General features: G+C 36.7%; 1 protein-coding gene across 8 annotated transcripts in view; it reads right to left on the bottom strand.

Annotated features, from left to right (window-relative positions):
* Positions 1-19,643, bottom strand: part of ATP8A (ATPase phospholipid transporting 8A1) — an 85,179-nt gene that overhangs the window by 23,916 nt on the left and 41,620 nt on the right. For 7 of the 8 annotated variants that reach the window (XM_068771711.1, XM_068771714.1, XM_068771712.1 and 4 more), the window contains one exon: positions 240-369. In XM_068771711.1, coding sequence (XP_068627812.1) covers positions 240-369 — 130 coding nt within the window. Of the gene's footprint in view, positions 1-239; positions 370-11,089; positions 11,508-19,643 lie in introns of those variants that run through there. The other variant, XM_068771709.1, reaches the window with a different exon arrangement.

Genomic DNA, 19,643 nt, shown 5'->3' with positions numbered 1-19,643 from the left:
CATCATTACTATTTTCATCTTTGTTATCGTAAAATCTAGACTAGACTAGACGTTTAAGCTCAACATCAAGGTTTCAGAGTTAACCATGTAAGTTGATAATTGGAAAAATGTAAATAAAATACGTTTGCTAAATAAGAAACTTTCCATTACAACTTAGTATCATGTTCACATATTGCATCGACCGAGGACCGGACGGCTGGTGAAGCAGCCGGCAGCTAAGGACAATATCCCGTAGGTACCTGTACTTGGCGGTGGATATGTCGTTACTGACGAACTTCTGCGGCTGCGGGCGGTTCACGAAGATGATGCGGTTGGGCAGGTCGGCCGCCGCGCCGTCCGTCACGCCCGACGTCGTCGCCTCGTCCTCATCTGCGGGAACAGCTCACTTTTAATGTCGGCCTCAGTTATTGTTGAATCCCACTCTGAGCCTCAGCTGACAAGCTAATAGTCAATCGAAGAGCTACGGAGAGGTACGCTTGGCATTTTTCAACAAGATTAAATCAAAAATGAGGAAATCTATAGAGATGTAAAGGTAACTGACTGGCTCTGTCTCATTTGGCAAAGTTGAAGAGTCGTTGGGCAGGCCGCAGAGCGCGTAGTGGCCGCTGAAGCCGCTGCCGTCCGGTCAGCGCAAGGGGCTGGAGTGGCGACTACGGACCGGTAAGTTAAGCCACAACCTTGTTAAGATGGTTGAAAGACGCCGGGTGCAGGCTGTCTTCAACCGGTCCCATCAGAAAGACTAGCAGTGGGTTTCCTAATTCTGAAGTGACGGTGATGCTGTAGCCATTGTTCGTGTACATTAATGTAAGGGATGCTAACCCCACCAGCAGGTGTAAATCGGTGCAGCCGTCGATAAGTCAAGATTACGTCACCTCGTGGGCTAAAGTGTCAAAAGCTGCCGAATAAGTGCTTCCTTATAATTTTCGAGCGTCGACGTCTGTTTCCATAGATAATTACTAAATTATTGTCGTGACTTTCACAGTTTGATTTATTTTTTACTTATATATATAGTTTCAATTCTAACAAAACAAATTTTTTAATGAAATATTTTAACCGGAGAAAAGTTTTTTTTTATATTGAAAAGGCATTACACATAAAATATGTGTACGACACTACGTGTAAGAAAGGCAGCACGTGTCGACTGGTCTACAAATGTAGTTCACAAAGGACTAATGACTTTTCTGCGGTCACAGCAGAAGTAGCGTGGGAGAGAAGGGCGTAATATCGATGTATGAAATTTTAAATATTTTTTATTAAAACAATTAAAAAGAAAGATCTTTGGGAATTTCAAAGCGTGTTCCCACGAAGCCAGGTCACTGGGAAATTTATTTAAGTAATCCTCTGCGACCAGATTGGCTACGTAAAAATGTTAACCAATCGAAGCGTGGGCGCGTGCGTTATTGAACAGGTCCTAGGGAGCTTACAGGGATTAAATTTCAAATTAAAGAATAAATACTGGCCGTGTATAAATCGTACGTACACAGTGAGGAGATACTTATAGAGCTTTTGAAATATATTCCTTATTGTTATTTATTTGTCGGAACGCAGTAACTTTAACAGCTTAATGATCGTCAAGAAACACCTTAAATAACGTGTTTTAAATGTCGTGATCACGCCGAATTACGTCCAGTTGAAGAGGAAAATAACAATGCAGGTGACGGGATTATAGTTCCAAGGATCAAGAGAAGAAATCGTTCAGGGCACGCGCGAGACATTAACAAACACAACGTGCCAACCGGGCCCTGTCCTTCAGTGACCTGAACTAAAGTTTCGCCAAAGAGAAAATAAATTTAACATATGACAAGACTGAGAAAACAAGAAATATTAAAGATTTACTTTGTTTGGTTCGCTTTGAAACTGCATCTCAAATGTTTCATCAACACGTGCGCGCTTTCGTGTGCCGGGCTTTAAGTGGGTCAAAATGAAGTCAACGCCCGCTGTAGTTTTGTTTCATTTGTGTGACCCGACCTTGGCACTGAGAGAGAAACGTATCAACTACGTCGCCTACAAAAAATAGTCCGGGTTTGTAAATGTTGACTAATTTTTATTTTAACGAAACTCCTGCAGCATAGAATAACCCCGATTTAATTACGTGTTACAATTTTAGTTGTGGCAGACTGCACAGCCTGAAGTTGCTGTCCTGCACGACTACCATTGCATGTGCGGAAGTGGCTAAATATTGGTCCTTTTCTTACTTAGGATGGACTTCCGCGAGGTAACGCCTGATTCCATTAAATAAAAAAAAGTAATGTAACGCAGAGTCGGTGGGCAGGCCGGTTAGCACGCGTAGCGAGCAGAACAGACAGGTCGCTAAGGCCTTGTGGTTTTAAAGCGGAGACTGCGGACTGGTAAACGCGGCGCAGGGCGGGCCTTTTTAATTTAATTCGCTGAATTTGTAAGCGCTCTTTCTGTAGTCGTTATTTTTGCTGAAATTGTTAGTTTCCGCGCCATTTTAATTTATTCCATATGAATCTTCTGCGTAATTTAGTGAACTTTATACTTGTTTTATTATTTAATTCAACCTAAAGAGCGCTACAGAACTTATACATATATAAATGTCTCACACGTAGTCGAGATGAGAAGGCAGAAGCGTTGAGTTGTGTGTAAGTGTAGCTAGAAAGGTTTAGCGCAAACAGGAGGCATACGTCCGGATGATCGGAGAAGATTAATCTACTCCTCTAGTCCTAATTAAAAGTTAAACTCTTAGAAATCTCTTTTTGTACGTAAGATAAAAAAAAACCGTTCCCAACAAAACAGGGGTGGAAGGAGAGGTCCCAATAGCGGAGGACTTTTAAAAAAAATCCTTTTTGTACAGGAAGTAAACTTTGTGCAGGAAGTCGGATAGTAACTCATTGCGGACATTACCTAGTTTCGGTTTAAGGGTCAGTATCTCACGGTAGTATCCGACAATATCAAGTACGTCCCGTTGTGGAAGCCCTGCAGCTTAGTCACCTAGAGTTTTCACAGAAGCGATCTAAGAGCTCGGCGGCCTCCTAATCCGGTAAAATAGTAGTACAATAGAAGCTTCTTATCGCATATTCAATATTCGTGAATCAAAAAAACGCGAACTAATTCCTATATTCACGCCTATATATATTTCTGCACTCGCGGATCTAATAAGTACATTCATCATACAAAATGATTCCAGTTGGCATCTAACCCAATATCCTATGAAAATGCCGTCAAATGGACTAAAAAAAAGTAAAACAGATCTGTGTGACATTTGGGAATTGCTTTAATCGCAACGTAAAGATTTGACTTAAAGCGACTAGGAGGAAATGTTCAGTCCACGTCACATCGAAGAAGAGGCTTCAACGAGCACTGGACACGTGAAATTTAATTTATTTTATCTTAGTGAAGTTATAAGAATGGTAAATAAGGTTTGTGATTTTTTTATGAATATTGACACGTTTACGGAACGAGGTCTTATTTTTAAAAGGCAAATTGCTAATCTGTTGCTTGTGTCAGACTGAAGGAGTTTTTAAAAACTGTCAAGGAAGAGAAAATTACAATTTTTTTTTCCATAATTTTTTATTTTGTCACTTAGGAACGTATCGCCTACAATCCCATATAAATCGGTATTCACGGTTTCTATATTTGCGGCATATTTATGGCACATATGCCTCGCGAATAAACAGCTTTTACTGTATGAAGCGATCCGAGCCGAGGCTCCTCGGGCTTCGCTATTTTGAAAGAGATCTTAGACTAGGCACGCTCAGCGCCCTGCTACTTAAAAACCGTTTTAATTTAGTTAAAAAAAGTTGTATGACAAAAGGTTGCTGTCATAAAGTACTGGCCAGTAATGTCGGTACAGGCGCTTCGTCTGGCTTCTGGAATCCTGCGGCTTCTTGGATCTAAATGCAGGCGTTGGTCAATGGGAAATGTAAACGATGCAAATATGCAATCATTTCTATTGTTAGTTTGGGAAAAGTCGCGCGGCCTCCGTCTGCTCCTAAATATAAACGTACCGCGGTGCGTCCGGCGCGGCGGGGCCGGCGCGGCGCGCCATCTTTGACTCACTTTTATTTCGACGGAAGAAAACAATTTGATAGCGCGCGTCAAGTTCCGTGAGGACTGACTGATACATTATACAGGGTGGTTAGCAATAGATGTAAAAGGTGATAAGTAATAAATGATCTAATGATAAAATAGTATATAATTATTAATATTTACTATATGTGTTACATTTTAAAAACATAACGTATTTCAAGTGATCGCTTTATAAAGGATTATTAATAACCTTTGAAGCTAAAACGAATAAGATGTACATGCACCCCTATAAAGCTTTTATGGCCATAAGCAATCATCCTGTACAACTGTTGCAACAGGCTTACTACTTTCAAAAGTTTTCATTGTGCCGCACATAAGTAAAAATAACAAGTAAATAAAACGTGTACATGTGCATTAACATTAACTTTCTTAATTAATTTATTTACGCAAATAAGTAATACAGTACGGCGCGCGCGCCGGCGTTGGTTGCGACGCGCGCGAGATTTAGAAAGTGATCTCCGGCGGCGTGAGGTCCCGTTTTCGGTTTTGACGAGACAAACGTTTTTACTTTACAAGTGACATTCCTCTTGCCTTGTGAGAAGCGGATGTATATTTTATGAACAATCTTGTACAGTAAAAACTATCTAATATTGGGCTCAGTAATACATAATATGCTTTTACAACGAAAATTACAATTTTACAATTGTTTCATATGACCTTTACTTGTATGTACAGGTCATATGTCTATCTAAAAATCAAGCTTTTGGTAATATTAAATGACATAATGATAAATTGGAAAAATTGGATTACTCGATTAATTAATAATCTGTGAAAAAATATATATAGTTATTTATAATACCATGTTCAATAGAAAAATAGGGGATGATTGAAATAAGTGTAAAAGCTTTGAAGCTTTTCGCTGACAAATAAACTATACATTCACCACTTCCTAACTGTAACACCGATAACCAAATACCCCGTAGTTAACCCTTGTTTAAAGTTGCGGTAATTAGTAACAAGTATGATCACTACATTGAACCGCACACGCGCCCGGCTCCTCGCAATGTTTGAAAGCAAATTTTGAATTTACTGTATAAACTCCTCGTCCAATATGTAAATAAATACAAATAAAAATAGAAGCTCCATTAGCATGTAATGTTTGAATTAATCAACCAAAATTTACATTTCGACAAATATAATTAACACTATAAAATGCTATTTCAATATTTGCTGTATAGTATATAGTTAAAAATAAGCCTGTTAAAATTAGAATAATAAGACATAAAGCTAAAAGAGATCCAAAATTACATCAAATAGAAATGTAAGAGGGAGAAGGAAGATCAATTAATGAACTATTAATAATTTTAAGTAAAGGGTGGGTTTTACGTAAGGTTAAAAATTTATTTATCATTAGAAGTTAGATGAACGAAGAGGGCCAAAAAAATATTTGTAATTTTTACTACTGCTACAAGTGTAATAAATAAGTAAATAATTATTATTGATATTAAAAAAATATGTTTGATTATTCTATAATTTTTATAGGTTTATTTTCATTATTAAAAAAATATAAGGATTAAAAATATAATTTATTTCATAATTGGAAAAAAATTAAGTCAATTTATATTATACATATATATTATAGAAATTATAAAATAATAATATATACAATTCTTCTTCCACAACACAATTCTAATTTCTACGGGAAGATGTTTACGTTCAATCATTGTAACTATGAAATGCTTTGTGTTTCGATGGTAATTGTTATTTATTTAAAAACATCTAAATCGGATCATTGTATATTTATTTTATTTACGATAACTGAAGCTAATTTTTGTGCCGTGCACGGTCACTTCACAACCTATCTAATATTATATAATATTACACACATATATATATATATACATATAAGTTTAACGTTGTTCGCATATGCCGTATGCAGTTCCCATGCCTTACTTTTAGATATAAACCTCGCTATGGAACAGGTTTCATAACAGCGGGCATTCGGGCAGAGCACGACTGTGTGAATAGGCACTGTGCGCATATACGAACAGCACAGAAGGCGGGTTGCGCTGCTGGCCGCACTGTACATGTGTCACACTGAACCGGCCCAGCTGGTTAAGTCACCTCCGCAGCATGAAATAATTTAATATGTGTGCAGTGTGTGCGTGTCTGTTTTTTTTTCATCACTGACTTGACCTTAATGACCACGCTAAGACATGACATCTCTAACAATAGTGTTATATATATATATATACAGGATAATTGGACGTGGACGTAAAACTCTAAAAGTTGACAAACATTCAACCCTTTAAAGCTCTTACACCTATTTTCAATCACTCTGTACAATGAAGTTGAATCGCCAAAGACGATGAACTTAAAATTTAAAAACTATTCAAACAATTAGTATATTTTTCAAAATGATAGTTAAGAAATCACACGTATTCTCCGAAATACAGTTCGATTAAAAAAAGTAAGTGCGCACGTGCCCTGTATAGTGCTGCATTGTGTGCGCATTATCGAGTGAATACCCTGCCCGATTCTTGACATCATTCAAAAAATTTGACTATTTTTAATTCCTTACATCGTTACGAGTGCATTCGCCTCAAATTTTCACGGTCTCGTGGGTTGCATGCGAAAGACTGAAGTCCGCTATTAAATCCGGCCGTGTGAAAAGAAATAATAAAATAAATATATTAATATTATTGTTCACCTACAAGTTAAAAATATTTAAGAATGAATCGATCTCGTTATCACTTAATAAGCAATTGAAAAGCAATTGCTTGTCGCCGCACAGCCGCCGGACGGCCGCTGCCATGTTGATATTACACCTTGAAAACATGGTTGCTGGACTCGCGCGAGGCCGGGGAAAAATATCTCCCGTCCTGCTCCGTAAGCCCTGGCACTCAACAGAATAACAGTTGATATAGCAATATTAACAATTAAATAGTTTTAAACGAAATGAGTCAATACGATAAAAAACCATATGTAGGGAGAAACTAGCCATAAACATGATGATGGAGGCGGGCAGATGAGCTCCAGTGGACGTCATTAGTACTTTAGAGAAGCCCTGGGATCTCCAATCCCCTCCAAATTGCACGGCAATGCAGACCACTTGATGTTGGTGTCCCGCTTTAGGGGAAGGCAGTGCCTTACTAACGACTTTATTCAATTCCTACGACCGATACCTAAGCGTACAATATTCCTAAGAGGAATGAACGCAGGTGATCACCGCTCCGCCTTTCCATTGAACAAGATCGACGGACTTTCAATTTTGTTTATTTATTTTCGAGTTATACAGCTTTTTTCTGAAGTAAGTCACACACATTTTCCGACAGAGCACATGCAACTGGTATAAGCAGACAAATATTTGGTCTGATTTTTGTATTTGGATGCATTGCTCTGACGCCCAAGTGGATCGTCCGGTGAGCGTGTGCTGGTTAGAATCTAGGCCCCCTTTAGGCGTTGAAAACTTTAAAAGTAGAGCAGTTCTGTATCCCTAACTGAAGTGAAACACTGTTGTATAAAGTAAATCACATAGCTTGCATAAGGAAGCCCAATACAATGTTCACTTCAGGCTGTATTTGAAGTCCGTCGTCTGGTAACAAGTGTATTTTCGGCCGGGACTCGCGCACTGGCATTGTGGGCGATAGCACAGTGTTGCAACTGCTTCGATCCTTTTCCGTCCGCGTGACGCGGCGCAGCCTAGAGGCGAAGTCGTCACAGAGGCGTCGTGCGTCATCAGCGGTGAGGTCAGCTTCACGGTCGCCCGAAAAAGGGAACCCCCGCCCGCCGCGCGTCTCTCCACCCGTTATCTTTATTGCGAGTTCATTATCGAAATAACTTTGCAAGAAATACTTTGTCGCTATTCCATGCTATTTTCATACATTGATGTCAAATTGTTAGCTAAAATGTGTATATACGCCAATAGATTTACCAATTTGCATAATTGCCTTGATTAGGTAATAGCATCGGAACTATTTAGCCTGACATACAACATTGCAGGAAGTAAAATTGCAGCATAGTCAAATTTTATTCACAATAATTCAATTTATTTCAAGTTTATTTTATGTTTTTTTCATTTGCAAGGCTTCATATATTCATTTCAATGTAGTAAGAAAACAAATCAAATGAAACTCTGATAGAATTTTATATATGAAAATAAAGAGCCCTTTTTTTAATATATACCAATTGTATCAACACTTTTATTTATCTTATTATATCTTTTATTTATATATAATAAACCAAAACATTCTACCATTGACAACAACAGGCAAGTCAAAAGATTCCACCATTTGAATTAGTGATGGTTTTCCATGTAAAGCCAAGTTATTAGTATCACAGTTGAGAACATGCAATACTTCATGTAATTGTCACCATCCTTAATTTCATACCAATTTGATAAATGTTGCTAATGATGTCATCTATTTGCCGCAAATGGACTATAACAAGGACCGTAAACTCACAGAATAATAGCCTGGAGTGTCCTCCACTAACATTGCGACCTAACCAAACAAGGTAACTAATTAAGGTAATACTTTATTGATAAATAAAATAAAGCCATTAAACCTATGACAGCTGTGACACCACTAGCATCACACATCTGCAAAAAATTGTAGAGTATAGTCAGGCTCCCTTATTGTGCTAACTTAGATTTTTGATGTGACTATGATGAAAAATAATATATTATAGGTGGTAAGCCTCACCGTGAAAAAGTCATGTGGTATTTGTGATACTACACCATATAAGTTAATGTATTTTATATTTCAGGAATGGTGGTTTACAGGGTTTTTAGGGTCACATGATGAAGCATTTTCCATGTATTCAAATTTCCTTACGAGATATATCTCAAAATTAGTGGAAACTGGTTTGGAGCACTATTTTGTGGTATTTAATTATGTTTCAATTATTATTCAATGAATTATAAACAGTGCTGGTAACATGCATAGCAAATATTCAAAAACAATTTAAGTGGAATGGGGTCTTAAAGGTAGTATAACATTTTTAACGATTGGGAATTACAATAAACCTTCCATAATCCAACATTATGATTGCCTGAAACAACCCTTTCTTTAGAATAAACAGCAAATCACAAAATAGTAACCATATTATACTACATATTAAATATACTTGTAGCAAATGGGCATCCTTCAGATGAGTTGTGATCAAAAATTTAGTAAATGAATTTTTATACTAGGAGCTACTGTATCTTTGTTTAATTGGATGAATGAATATGTTTGTTATTATGAACAAGTTGCGACATATCTATCAGCTTCAACAGTTAGAAGAGTGAGTTCATATTTGCTGTATTAATTACACATCAAGGACTTTAAACAATGTATTAACATAAAATTTTATTTTAAGTTGGAAAAAAGTGCCAAAGAAACTTGTGAAATGTTAAAATTAATGCACTGATAACAAAGTAAGTGTTTACAAGTGGTATGTGAGATTCAAAAGCGGGAATGAATCCAATGATAATGAGCAAATGTCAGAGCGTCCTTTGATCTTAAAAACCAACAACAGTTAGATTAGAGTTCTTTCCAAAGGGACATAACTGTTAACTCCAAATATTAAAAGAGCTTAGCATAATGTTAGTGAGATAAAGTATGGAGAAAAAGACCTGGAAAATTGGCCAACAGTTTCCTTTTCCATCATGACAATGCACCAGGCAACACATTGATACCAATTTGCAAACATTTAGTTAAATTAAAAGCTGTGGTGAAAGAAAACAGTCTTTCAACAATTACCATCATTGAAAAGACTACAACAGAGCAGCTTCCAAAAGAATCATTTCAGAAGTGCTTCTAATCATGGAATCAACATTGGTTTAAGTGCATTGCTAGCCAAGGAGAGTACTTTGAGTGAAATTAAATTAAATTTGTTGTAAACTTAATACTTTGTTTGCAATCAAATTACTTATCATATTTTTAAATCCTAACTTGGAGATGGATATGGGAGCTTGCCAGTATCCTTTTGCATAAAATCTATAACTGTTTGGATTTCCGATAAAATGGTTATACTATACAAATAACATTTTAAGCATTTTATTATACATTATATATGTTTCAACTCAGTCAACATTCATATTTATGTGTGGAATATAATATTCAACACAGTTTATTACACTGAGGTTGATTTTGACAACAATGAGGTACATACATAATGTAATTTACATTGACAATAACTCTACTACAAGTGTCTAGTAAGCCACCTGACTGGTATATGACATCATACTACATATCTCATATTTTTCCTATATATAGAAACTAAGTTGATAGGAAGTATGCAGGTGATAGAATTTGTATGTTGACTGCAAGTATTGTATTCAAATGTTACTACTAAATTTAGGTAACATAATTTGTATATTATGTGTATATATCAAACAATTGTTTTTTATGAGAATAATAAATCAAGAAAAGTTAAAGAAAATTAATTTTCCAGATTAACATGCCCATACAATGTTTTTTTATTATACAACCTGAAATCATTTAGAACTAAACTTTAAATACTTTTTGTATGTCTAAACTATGTTTACTGTTATGTTGTTTATGCTTAGCTACAGGAGAGCAAATCATTCTGTATATGAATTTATCACATCCCTGGTGTGTACTTGAGAAATATACTTAGATGCATTGGGTCAATGGCCACTAAGGACTTATTTTTTTATCATATTGTCATTCATTTAAAAGAAAGTGATTGTCAATATTATTATCTCAGCCGAAATAGGACTTTCAGTGTTGAAAATAAGTGTTCCCTATATATTTCAAACAGGATTAGTAGGATCAGACCTATAACCATTTTCTGTAATAGGCCCTACCTAATACATATTATAGTTTAGATATGTATACAAAAAATTTTTTAGATATGAGATAATAAAATTAAGTAATTTCAATCAATTAAGAAACATTTAATAAAACTAGAACACAGTATTGCAGCATCTAATTGTGCTGCTTCTCATAAACAGCATAATAATATGAAAAAAAAATTATGCATGCCACCGGTACTCTATCAGTACCTGAAATTTTCACAACTGTTGATTTAAACATCTAATTGAGTAATCATAAGGGTTTAAGATAAGACCAATAGGTGTGCGTCTGCTTACAATAATCGCGTTGATTCATCTTCAGCACCATGGCTCGGTAGAACCTGGAGAACGGCGCCATCATGTTCTGGTTGTGGAAGAAACCACTCACATAATCTCTTAGAGCCATTGCGATGTAAAACTCTCCCAAAATATACACGCACTTGCTCACAACACTGCGCTTTGTTTAGGCACTAAAATAATAAATTTGACACTCATTATCACCGTGCATTCGCTTTACCGAGAGACGGAAAGAAAAACCCGACCAAAAAAATATTCGGACATTGTATAAAGAATTTGTAAGGTTAAAAAATATTATTGTATTACTTAGTGTAAACGGTTACAAGGTATACTAAATGAATATTAATGTAAGTAGTAAGACGCGTAAAAACGCTTGTTGACATCACAGTACACCGCTCCGCGATCCTATCGATCTTGGTTCCACCGCCCACAACAAACTTACGCCTAGTGATGCGATTAACGTTCCTTCGAAATGTCAAAAAGCAAATTATCGATATCGGCTTAATAAAAAAATTCAATAAATGTGTTAAAAATATTATCTAGCCAGACGTCATTAACCAAAAAAAGTTTTTATACTATACACTATTTTGATTAATAACAAATCAACTTTCATCAGGTGATGTCTTTTAACAGATATCATTTAGTGAGGTATTCACATGTTGATATTTATGTGTCGGGAAAAAAATTTCGTGTATGAATTCGATTACTTTAGTTAGGGGTAAATCTCGCGATATTCAGTAGATTTATTAGCTAATGCATATGACCATCAGGATCATAGTGATACACTAACGGTAAGGCGAATTCTTACAAGATCGCCTATTTACATCTAGTGCTAGAAAATAGTTAACATATAAATAAGTAATCTTTAATTATTTCTTGTTTACGAAACTCGTTTGAATCGAAAACAATACGGAAAAAATTGACATGTATTCAAGTTTGTAATTATAATGTTCACATGACAGAAAATAGTAAGCTTAATTAAATAAATTCGTGATTAGTTTTTTTTATTTCATCGATATTTTATCAGAAATCACTTTAGCAACGCGGCACTAGCGCTTGGTGGCAAACAGAGGAACTATTATGACATTTGAAATTACTACATTATTACCATGTAGAAAAACAATAACGTTGAGGCGTATTATTCTTTTTAATTAATTTTTGAAAATTTTCTTCATGGCGGTTTTTTTTTCATTAGTGAAGGTCGCGCCCTTCCTGGATAGCCTTGTTCGAGAATTCAATGAGTTGCCTCAACAGGTCTCTGTGACCTGCTTTTCTGAGTGTTCCGTTATTGCGGGACCCGTCATCACCCGCAATTTTCAATCATAAAAATAAAAATAAATGAAAACATTAATAAATTTTAGTTCTATTACAATGGAAAAATGATGAGATATCCAAAGTAAATATACTTTTGTACATTAAGTCATAAAGCTAATAAGCGGCCTAGCCTTAAGCTGAATAAATATTGTAAAACCTATGGAATTTTTTAAAAGAATCCATCATAAAAATCACAACCACATATATATGTACGTCATGAATCACAAGGTCAACTATATTAGGCGAGCAGTAAACCGTTGTTGCATTAATAATTGATTTGAAAGACTTCGCTCGCTGAGCGACGGCTGTTTATTCATAACCTCTCATCAACTATAGTATTGAGTCGTTAGATACTAATCAAAACAAATCGAAAGTAGTTATTTAAATATACTACTTTGGTTTTAAATAAGTACGAGTTGTAAGACAAAATTTCTTCGGTAATTGTACCGAAGAAACGTATAGCATTTCAAATGTACATTTATTACGAAATGATTACAAAATGTACATCTGTAAAGTACACGAGCATCCATCTGCTAACATTTTGTAATGAAAATTAATGTAATGCTCTTCGATTTTTAAAAAGATCAATCGAACTTTTTGCGACCCTTCTCGGTGCATAGCTGACTTCCGAACAATGTTTAAATAATTGAATTTTCATAATAATAATGTAGGCTAGTAGCCCTAACATTGAAATAAACAATTTTGAACTTGAAATCTGTATTAATGAATGTTGCAGGGGCGGTGCAATGGCGTGAATTGCGTTCGAAATGGGCGCGGCCGTCCGAGCCGGTGAGCTCGCCGGGGCTGCGCCCGTCGACTCTGGCCGGTAATTAGCGCCCTAATGAGGCCCGCAGCGGCGCCGCCGGCCACGCTTAACGGTTGGCCGCCTCCCAGAAACTCGCGCTGAGGGCAAGTGGAGTTGATCGTCTCTTTATTTGTGGCGTCAGGGGCACAATAACTGTCAGTTATGTTTTTAAAAAGATATTCAGAAATTTTTTGCCGATAATTACCAACTTTATCTGCAAACTTTTACAGATCTAACGAAAACGTACGAGCGTATTGTTAACGAAGGACTACGTGGGCTTGTACAGTTCGTCACGTAAATATAACAAGTATCTGTGTTATAAGTTCCACCTGTAGCTCGAAGAAGCATATTTTGTTAAACTTATATCTTACTCGAAATAGTTATATATACAGGATGATCGATTATTTATAGGTGTAAAAGGTTTGTTGGGGAAAATACATAGCTCATTTGTCAGCAAAAAGATTTCACATTTATTTGCAATCATCCTGCATAAACTGATTACTATGATCGCTGTTGGAATACGACTTACCAATAATTGATTTTTGGATAGGATATTATATCTATATGTGATATATATTATACATATACCCCTTTAATATTTTTACACCTAAGATCAATCAGCCCGTATATTATTAGTTACATGTATATTTTTCTAGCCTCTCGTTCAACCCCTATCAAGGGTGGACAGGGTTTTTATCTACATTGTAACTTTTCACATAATTTCAATCAATTCCCAGACTTATCTTTTTGTTATGTCTTTCATTTTTTCCTCTAATTTTCTTCACAATACCTCTCATTCCTTTCCATACTTGCCTATATTATTTCGTATATATTTCCTCACTTGCCCTCACTTTCTTCGCCCTCCCGCCTGAGTTCTACAACTTTTAGGTTTGTTATTTTAATCATTTGTTCAACAATTTATTTATTAATCTACATTTCTAACACAACACAATACAACTTTACTAATTTACATTTCTAACATCACAGCTATTGTATCGCTCTTGTTTATTACTTTCATTAGTTTTTTTATTGTACAGGTGACTGATCATATCGACATAATTTTTTAGTATGTTCAACTTTTAGTATATGTCAAGCAACACCTTAATCTGTTAGTTTTAAAATCTCTCTAATTTATTCTCTCTGCTTGTACTTTACAATTACGGAATGTTTATTTTTTGGTTTAGTAGCCGCGCACTTGCGTTTATGCCATTCGTTGATGGAAGACCAGTGTCAAGGGGGACGCGCTTGTACACTTAACATTGTTTTTTAAACGGGCCACTCTAGAGGTTTAAATTAAAGGTAACATTCTGATGTACAACCTCTACATTCGCACGCGAGGAATACCAGCTCATATATAATTATTTTTTTATCCAGATGGGCTAACAAATTAAAAGTAGACCAACGTCGTAAGCGTACGCGGGTCCATCGGCAGTACCTGCGACGCGCACGCGAGCGACGAGCTCGTAAAACTATAATTAACATCTGCGCGCGTCCTGCCGGAGCCGGGGCACTCGCTCTGTTTGCTATTAAAAGCTATTTTTTATTCTTTTATCTATTTTATTGATCATTTTTACAGTTGCGAAAATAAGGACAGGGAGCGGGCTGGTTTAGAACATAACGAACGTTAATATTACATCATTCATGCTTTATAACTCTTCTAAAAACAATACATATCTGTAGACACTAGAAGATCTACCGCAGAACTATACTATATATACCTGTCGGGCTCCGACCGACGGCATGCTTTCGACTTCACGTGAAAACCGTCTTGTTGGTAAACCGACTCGCCTCCCAAACCGTGTAATACACCGCCGCAACAGGCTGCCGCGCCACGCCGCGCGTCGTTCAGGATTCTTTCTGATATAATTCCCGCGAGTGCGACAAAATGACACGGCTATTTATAGCCGTGTCATTTTGTCAGTACAAGTTACAAGTTCACGGACCCTACAGCTCCGTGAACTCAGCTCCGATGAAGCTGCCTTAGGGCTAACAGCATTAACATCAACAGAGAAAAAGCAGCAAGCAAGTCAATACAAGCATTTTATATTGAACAGCCATACGGCTTACTTCATTACACAACATCTTTTTATTTCAGTTAGAATAAAGAACCTGACTACTGCTAAAATTTAAACACTTAAGCACACAAACATAATTAGTAAAGAAAATCTGTAGTTTATTTACACTAATTCAGCTTATGGGTAATGTTTGAATATAACATGAATTTTTAAACATGAATTAATTTGGACATCAAGCCCCACGATTCCATAAAAGTAAAATAATATAGACAATGAGGTAAGCATAAGCTAAAAATCTAAATACTGATTTTAACATTGTGACCGACGGCCATCGAGGACAAAAGGTTCTCGAGTGGCGATCACGAGCCGGTGAGCCCCGCGTGGGTGCGCCCTCAGCTGGGCGGACCGACCGTCATAGTCGGGGGAAGCCCCTGGATGCGATCAGCGCGAGACCACTCATTGTGGCGATCTTTAGGCCTTCCCGGCCTATGCCTTGCAGTGGACGCCTAACAGCTGACGTGCTGATGGACCGTTGGACGATTTATTGAAATGGTTTATACTAACCAGTAGACTTTTGTGGCTAAATAATAAATATTACAATCACTTAATCTATACCGTCTCCTCTTGCCAACTGACTCTAAAACGAGCAATAATTTCTAATCTGTAATGTACAATGTACTACCCGACTAACATTTACAGCGCACTTCCGGCGCTGCCAAAATGTGCGCCAAGGCTGTAAAAACACGCAAATTTCCCATACATTTGGGTAATAAATTAGCAATAACATGGCAACATTGTGAACCAATGTATCTATTAGATTAATTTGACAGTTCCGTAGGGTCTTGAATTAATTAATTAAAGAGGATTTGGAACAGGGAATAAACGATTTACATTTCAGACTTTCCTTAAGATTTAATCCTCTTCTTAAAATACATGTTCCCGGGTAAGATTTTTTAACATGCATACATGTAAATAAGTGGACTATAAATACGCTCTGGTTATTTCATAATTCGTTTTTTTTTAATTCAACTAAAATCGAATAAAAATATAACACGAAATCATTAATGATATTCAAAAATATTACGTCATTCAATTGTACTTAAACTTGATTAAGTTTATTATTGAGAGGAAACTGGCATCTGCAATTGTTTATAACTGTTCAGAATCCAGTTTCTCATAAGTTTTGTTCTGTTCCCAGTTTCAGAAGCTGAACAATGTCTTAGTATCTCGTGCCCAACTGTGGGATAGCGTATAGACCTGCTGGTGAGTGCAGCGAGTTTTTAAATGTTACGATGCAGTTTTAACTGAACACATAGAACCCTGCTCGTGTGCACGGGGCACCCGCGCCGGTCAAGGCCAAGGCGTCGGCACCTGCCTCGTTATCCGCGCGGATCAAGCCCCGTCCCGTATTTTATTGATAATATTTTATTGATTTGACTTCATTACGCTGTGTGCAGAGTTTTAAAGCATCAAACTCTTGTATGTACGAATAAGCTTTATATATTTCTCGCAGGTGGAACACAGGTACAGGTATAACACGTTATGTTGAAAAACACCTTGACACTAAAATGTTTGTGTGACAAAGAAGATAAAAAACCAGATATCATTATATAGTGTAAAGATAATGTTTTTACCCGGAAGTCATAGTGTGATTGGAAAATGGCTACTATTCTCGACAAGCCCCGGTGCTGGTCTTCCATGATTTTAGTACCGATATTACGGAAGTAACACCACGTGTGTTACTTGCGAGGAGTCACTTTTAATTATCTACTTTTGCCATCACTTCTGGTCACTCATGTTCGTCAAGAGTCAGCCATCGAAGTAGCCCATAGACACCAGAATTAAATTTATTCTCTCCGTAGCGGAAGCCTGCAGCTTCAAATACGCAGTTACGAGAGCTTCATGCGCGTCGTGCGAACAGTCTACAACAATCTCGGTCCGTTTTTGTGTGACCACGTTCTAAATCCATAAGCTAGAGTAATTAAATCTCTGGCTTTATAAAATATATTGCTAAATAATAATACAATTATATCATATTATAAGTATGGTGATAGTACTTAAATCGCTAAGATGGGAGCTTCATGGCCCAAAGACCCAGAATAGAGAACTTCGGTTTTGATTTTTTGGATTGTCACTCAAAAGGCTTTTAGCATCCAGCCAAAATGGCGCCCGGGAGGACCAAACTTCGACATGTTTGGTTGCAATTGTCTGGTTAAAATGCATTTGCAGTGTACCTTTAAATATGTATGAGGCTTATGTTTGACATGTTTGTATTGGCACTCAGCGAAAGAAATTGCTACATATGAGGATTGAAAACGAAAGCCAATTTAATCATTATATAAAATTTCTGTGTATAATTTATATTAGTATTGTCACCGTGATATTATTATTCGCAGTATTTTAGTATGTAACAACACAATGTAAGTGTTGTCACAACCATAGATGAACACAGCATGCGCAATAATGAGAATTTGTTTTCCAGAGTTTTACTTTATATGTAATATCACACGCGGTGTATATTCGTGACTCTTTGAAGAGCTTAGAGCTTTATTTTTTAAACATGTTCTTATGTCTGCAATGACTTTTATATCATGAGACGTTTGTTGCGAATTATACAGCCTGGCCTATTCATCGGACTGTTCTGATTTAGGTCAGTTTAAGATCTCGAGCCAAACGGAATGTATTTGGATTCACTTAGAATTACGAGAGTGCTCCATGATGCTTGTCACCTCTGTTGGAGATCTGCACCGGAAAAGCTTGATGGCAGATCCCATCGCAACGCTCATTTTCGAATGGATGACATACAGATTGTCGTGGGATGTGTAACTGATTTTATTTGAGTGCGCTAATGCCAAATTGACATATTTTATTTTGTTAGTAGCGCACAACAAGCTGCAAAACATCGAAGCACAATTCACCTTTATAGTTTTGAAGATAATGTGGCAAATATGTAAAAAATAAATCGTCTCTTCTATTTCAATGTTCAGCGACACGTACGTGACAAAAAGATTACTAGCCCACTACACACGGCAAGACTGGTGCCGGCGATAAGATAGTAAATAAGATAATAAGTGCCGGGGATAAACACTGCCATTATTTTATAATTTTTAGATAAAGTGAAGTTTAAACAACTACGTAAACGATGATATGAGTCCGATTGTCATGAATATGCACAAATCCGCCTTAAAGTTCGAATGATTGAAACCTTCTGAACCTTCCTTGTTTATGTGCAATAATTTATATTCCCCGTCTGTCCGTATACGTCCGTATACGTCCCGATTTGGAAAGTAGTTACAACAAATTCAATCGGATTTTTTCTTTGTGGTCTTCCTTCTCTTTAATTCGGTCACTAATTCCCAATCTGTATTATTACTCGAAATTACTTTGTTTAAGTTTAATGACGTTATTAAATTTATTTCTCAAAATTTCTAAGCAATTAAAAGAGAGTTTGTTGTAAAAGCATGGACCTAATAAATCATTTGTTAAGTTTATGAAGCAAAGGAAAATGTATCAGCTGCACATGGCTACGGGTAACTAATATTATTCGCAACACCACGTTTGCACTCTACCTCGGTACAGTTCGTTACTACGTCACTTCCTTTCCTCGCATTGACCAACAGAAATTATACTCATTGCTGAGGTACGTGATCCTCTGTACACGGAGGTACCTTTGTCTCCAGTCCATGGAATTTGCAATATCTTCTACTGCACTACATATATAAAGAACATATAATATCTTTTCTGTAACCTTTTTGAGCAGTAGCTGCAGCATTTTTACAAGTTACTTTTATTGCTGATGAAAGTGCTTAAGTAATTAAAATCTATGACCGTTTAGTGTTGCTGAATGACTGTTAGCTACTTTTGGTAGGGTACGTCTAATATTATCAGCTTGCAGGACCTTACGAAATAGGGCTTGACTAATGAATAATCTAACCTTAGTAAGAAAAGGACCAATATTTAGTCACTTTCGCACATGCAGTAGTAGTCGTGCAAAAAAGTGCACCGCCCGCCAGCCTGCTGATAAATGCGTATGCGGCAAACAACACTCTGTGTTTGGCACTAATCGGTGTAATATAACACCTGCAGATGTCTCGTGGAGGGGTGGAACACGTGTTGAGTGGTTTAACAGTGGCAGTTGTGTTATTCGCATTGTTATCAGCGGGCTGGCGTGCGATGTACTTTGTTGCACGACGACCACTACATGTGCGGAAGTGGCTAAATATTGGTCCTTTTCTTACTTAGGATGGACTTCCGCCAGGTAACGCCTGATTTCATTAAATATTTAATCTAACCTTTTCATTTTATATAAGAGCTTTGCAATTTCGCTTTCTTTGGCTCTCAGAACATTACTGTCGTCAGCATGGCAGATATTAGAAATCTCGGCGTTGTCCATAGTGCCACGACCTTTTCAACTTTCGGC

Source organism: Battus philenor, unplaced genomic scaffold (assembly GCF_028537555.1).
Source record: "Battus philenor isolate CCGP_79_NKW_IND1 unplaced genomic scaffold, ilBatPhil1.0.hap1 SCAF_4, whole genome shotgun sequence".
Lineage (NCBI taxonomy): Eukaryota > Metazoa > Arthropoda > Insecta > Lepidoptera > Papilionidae > Battus > Battus philenor.
This window is presented reverse-complemented; position numbering and strand designations above follow the sequence as displayed.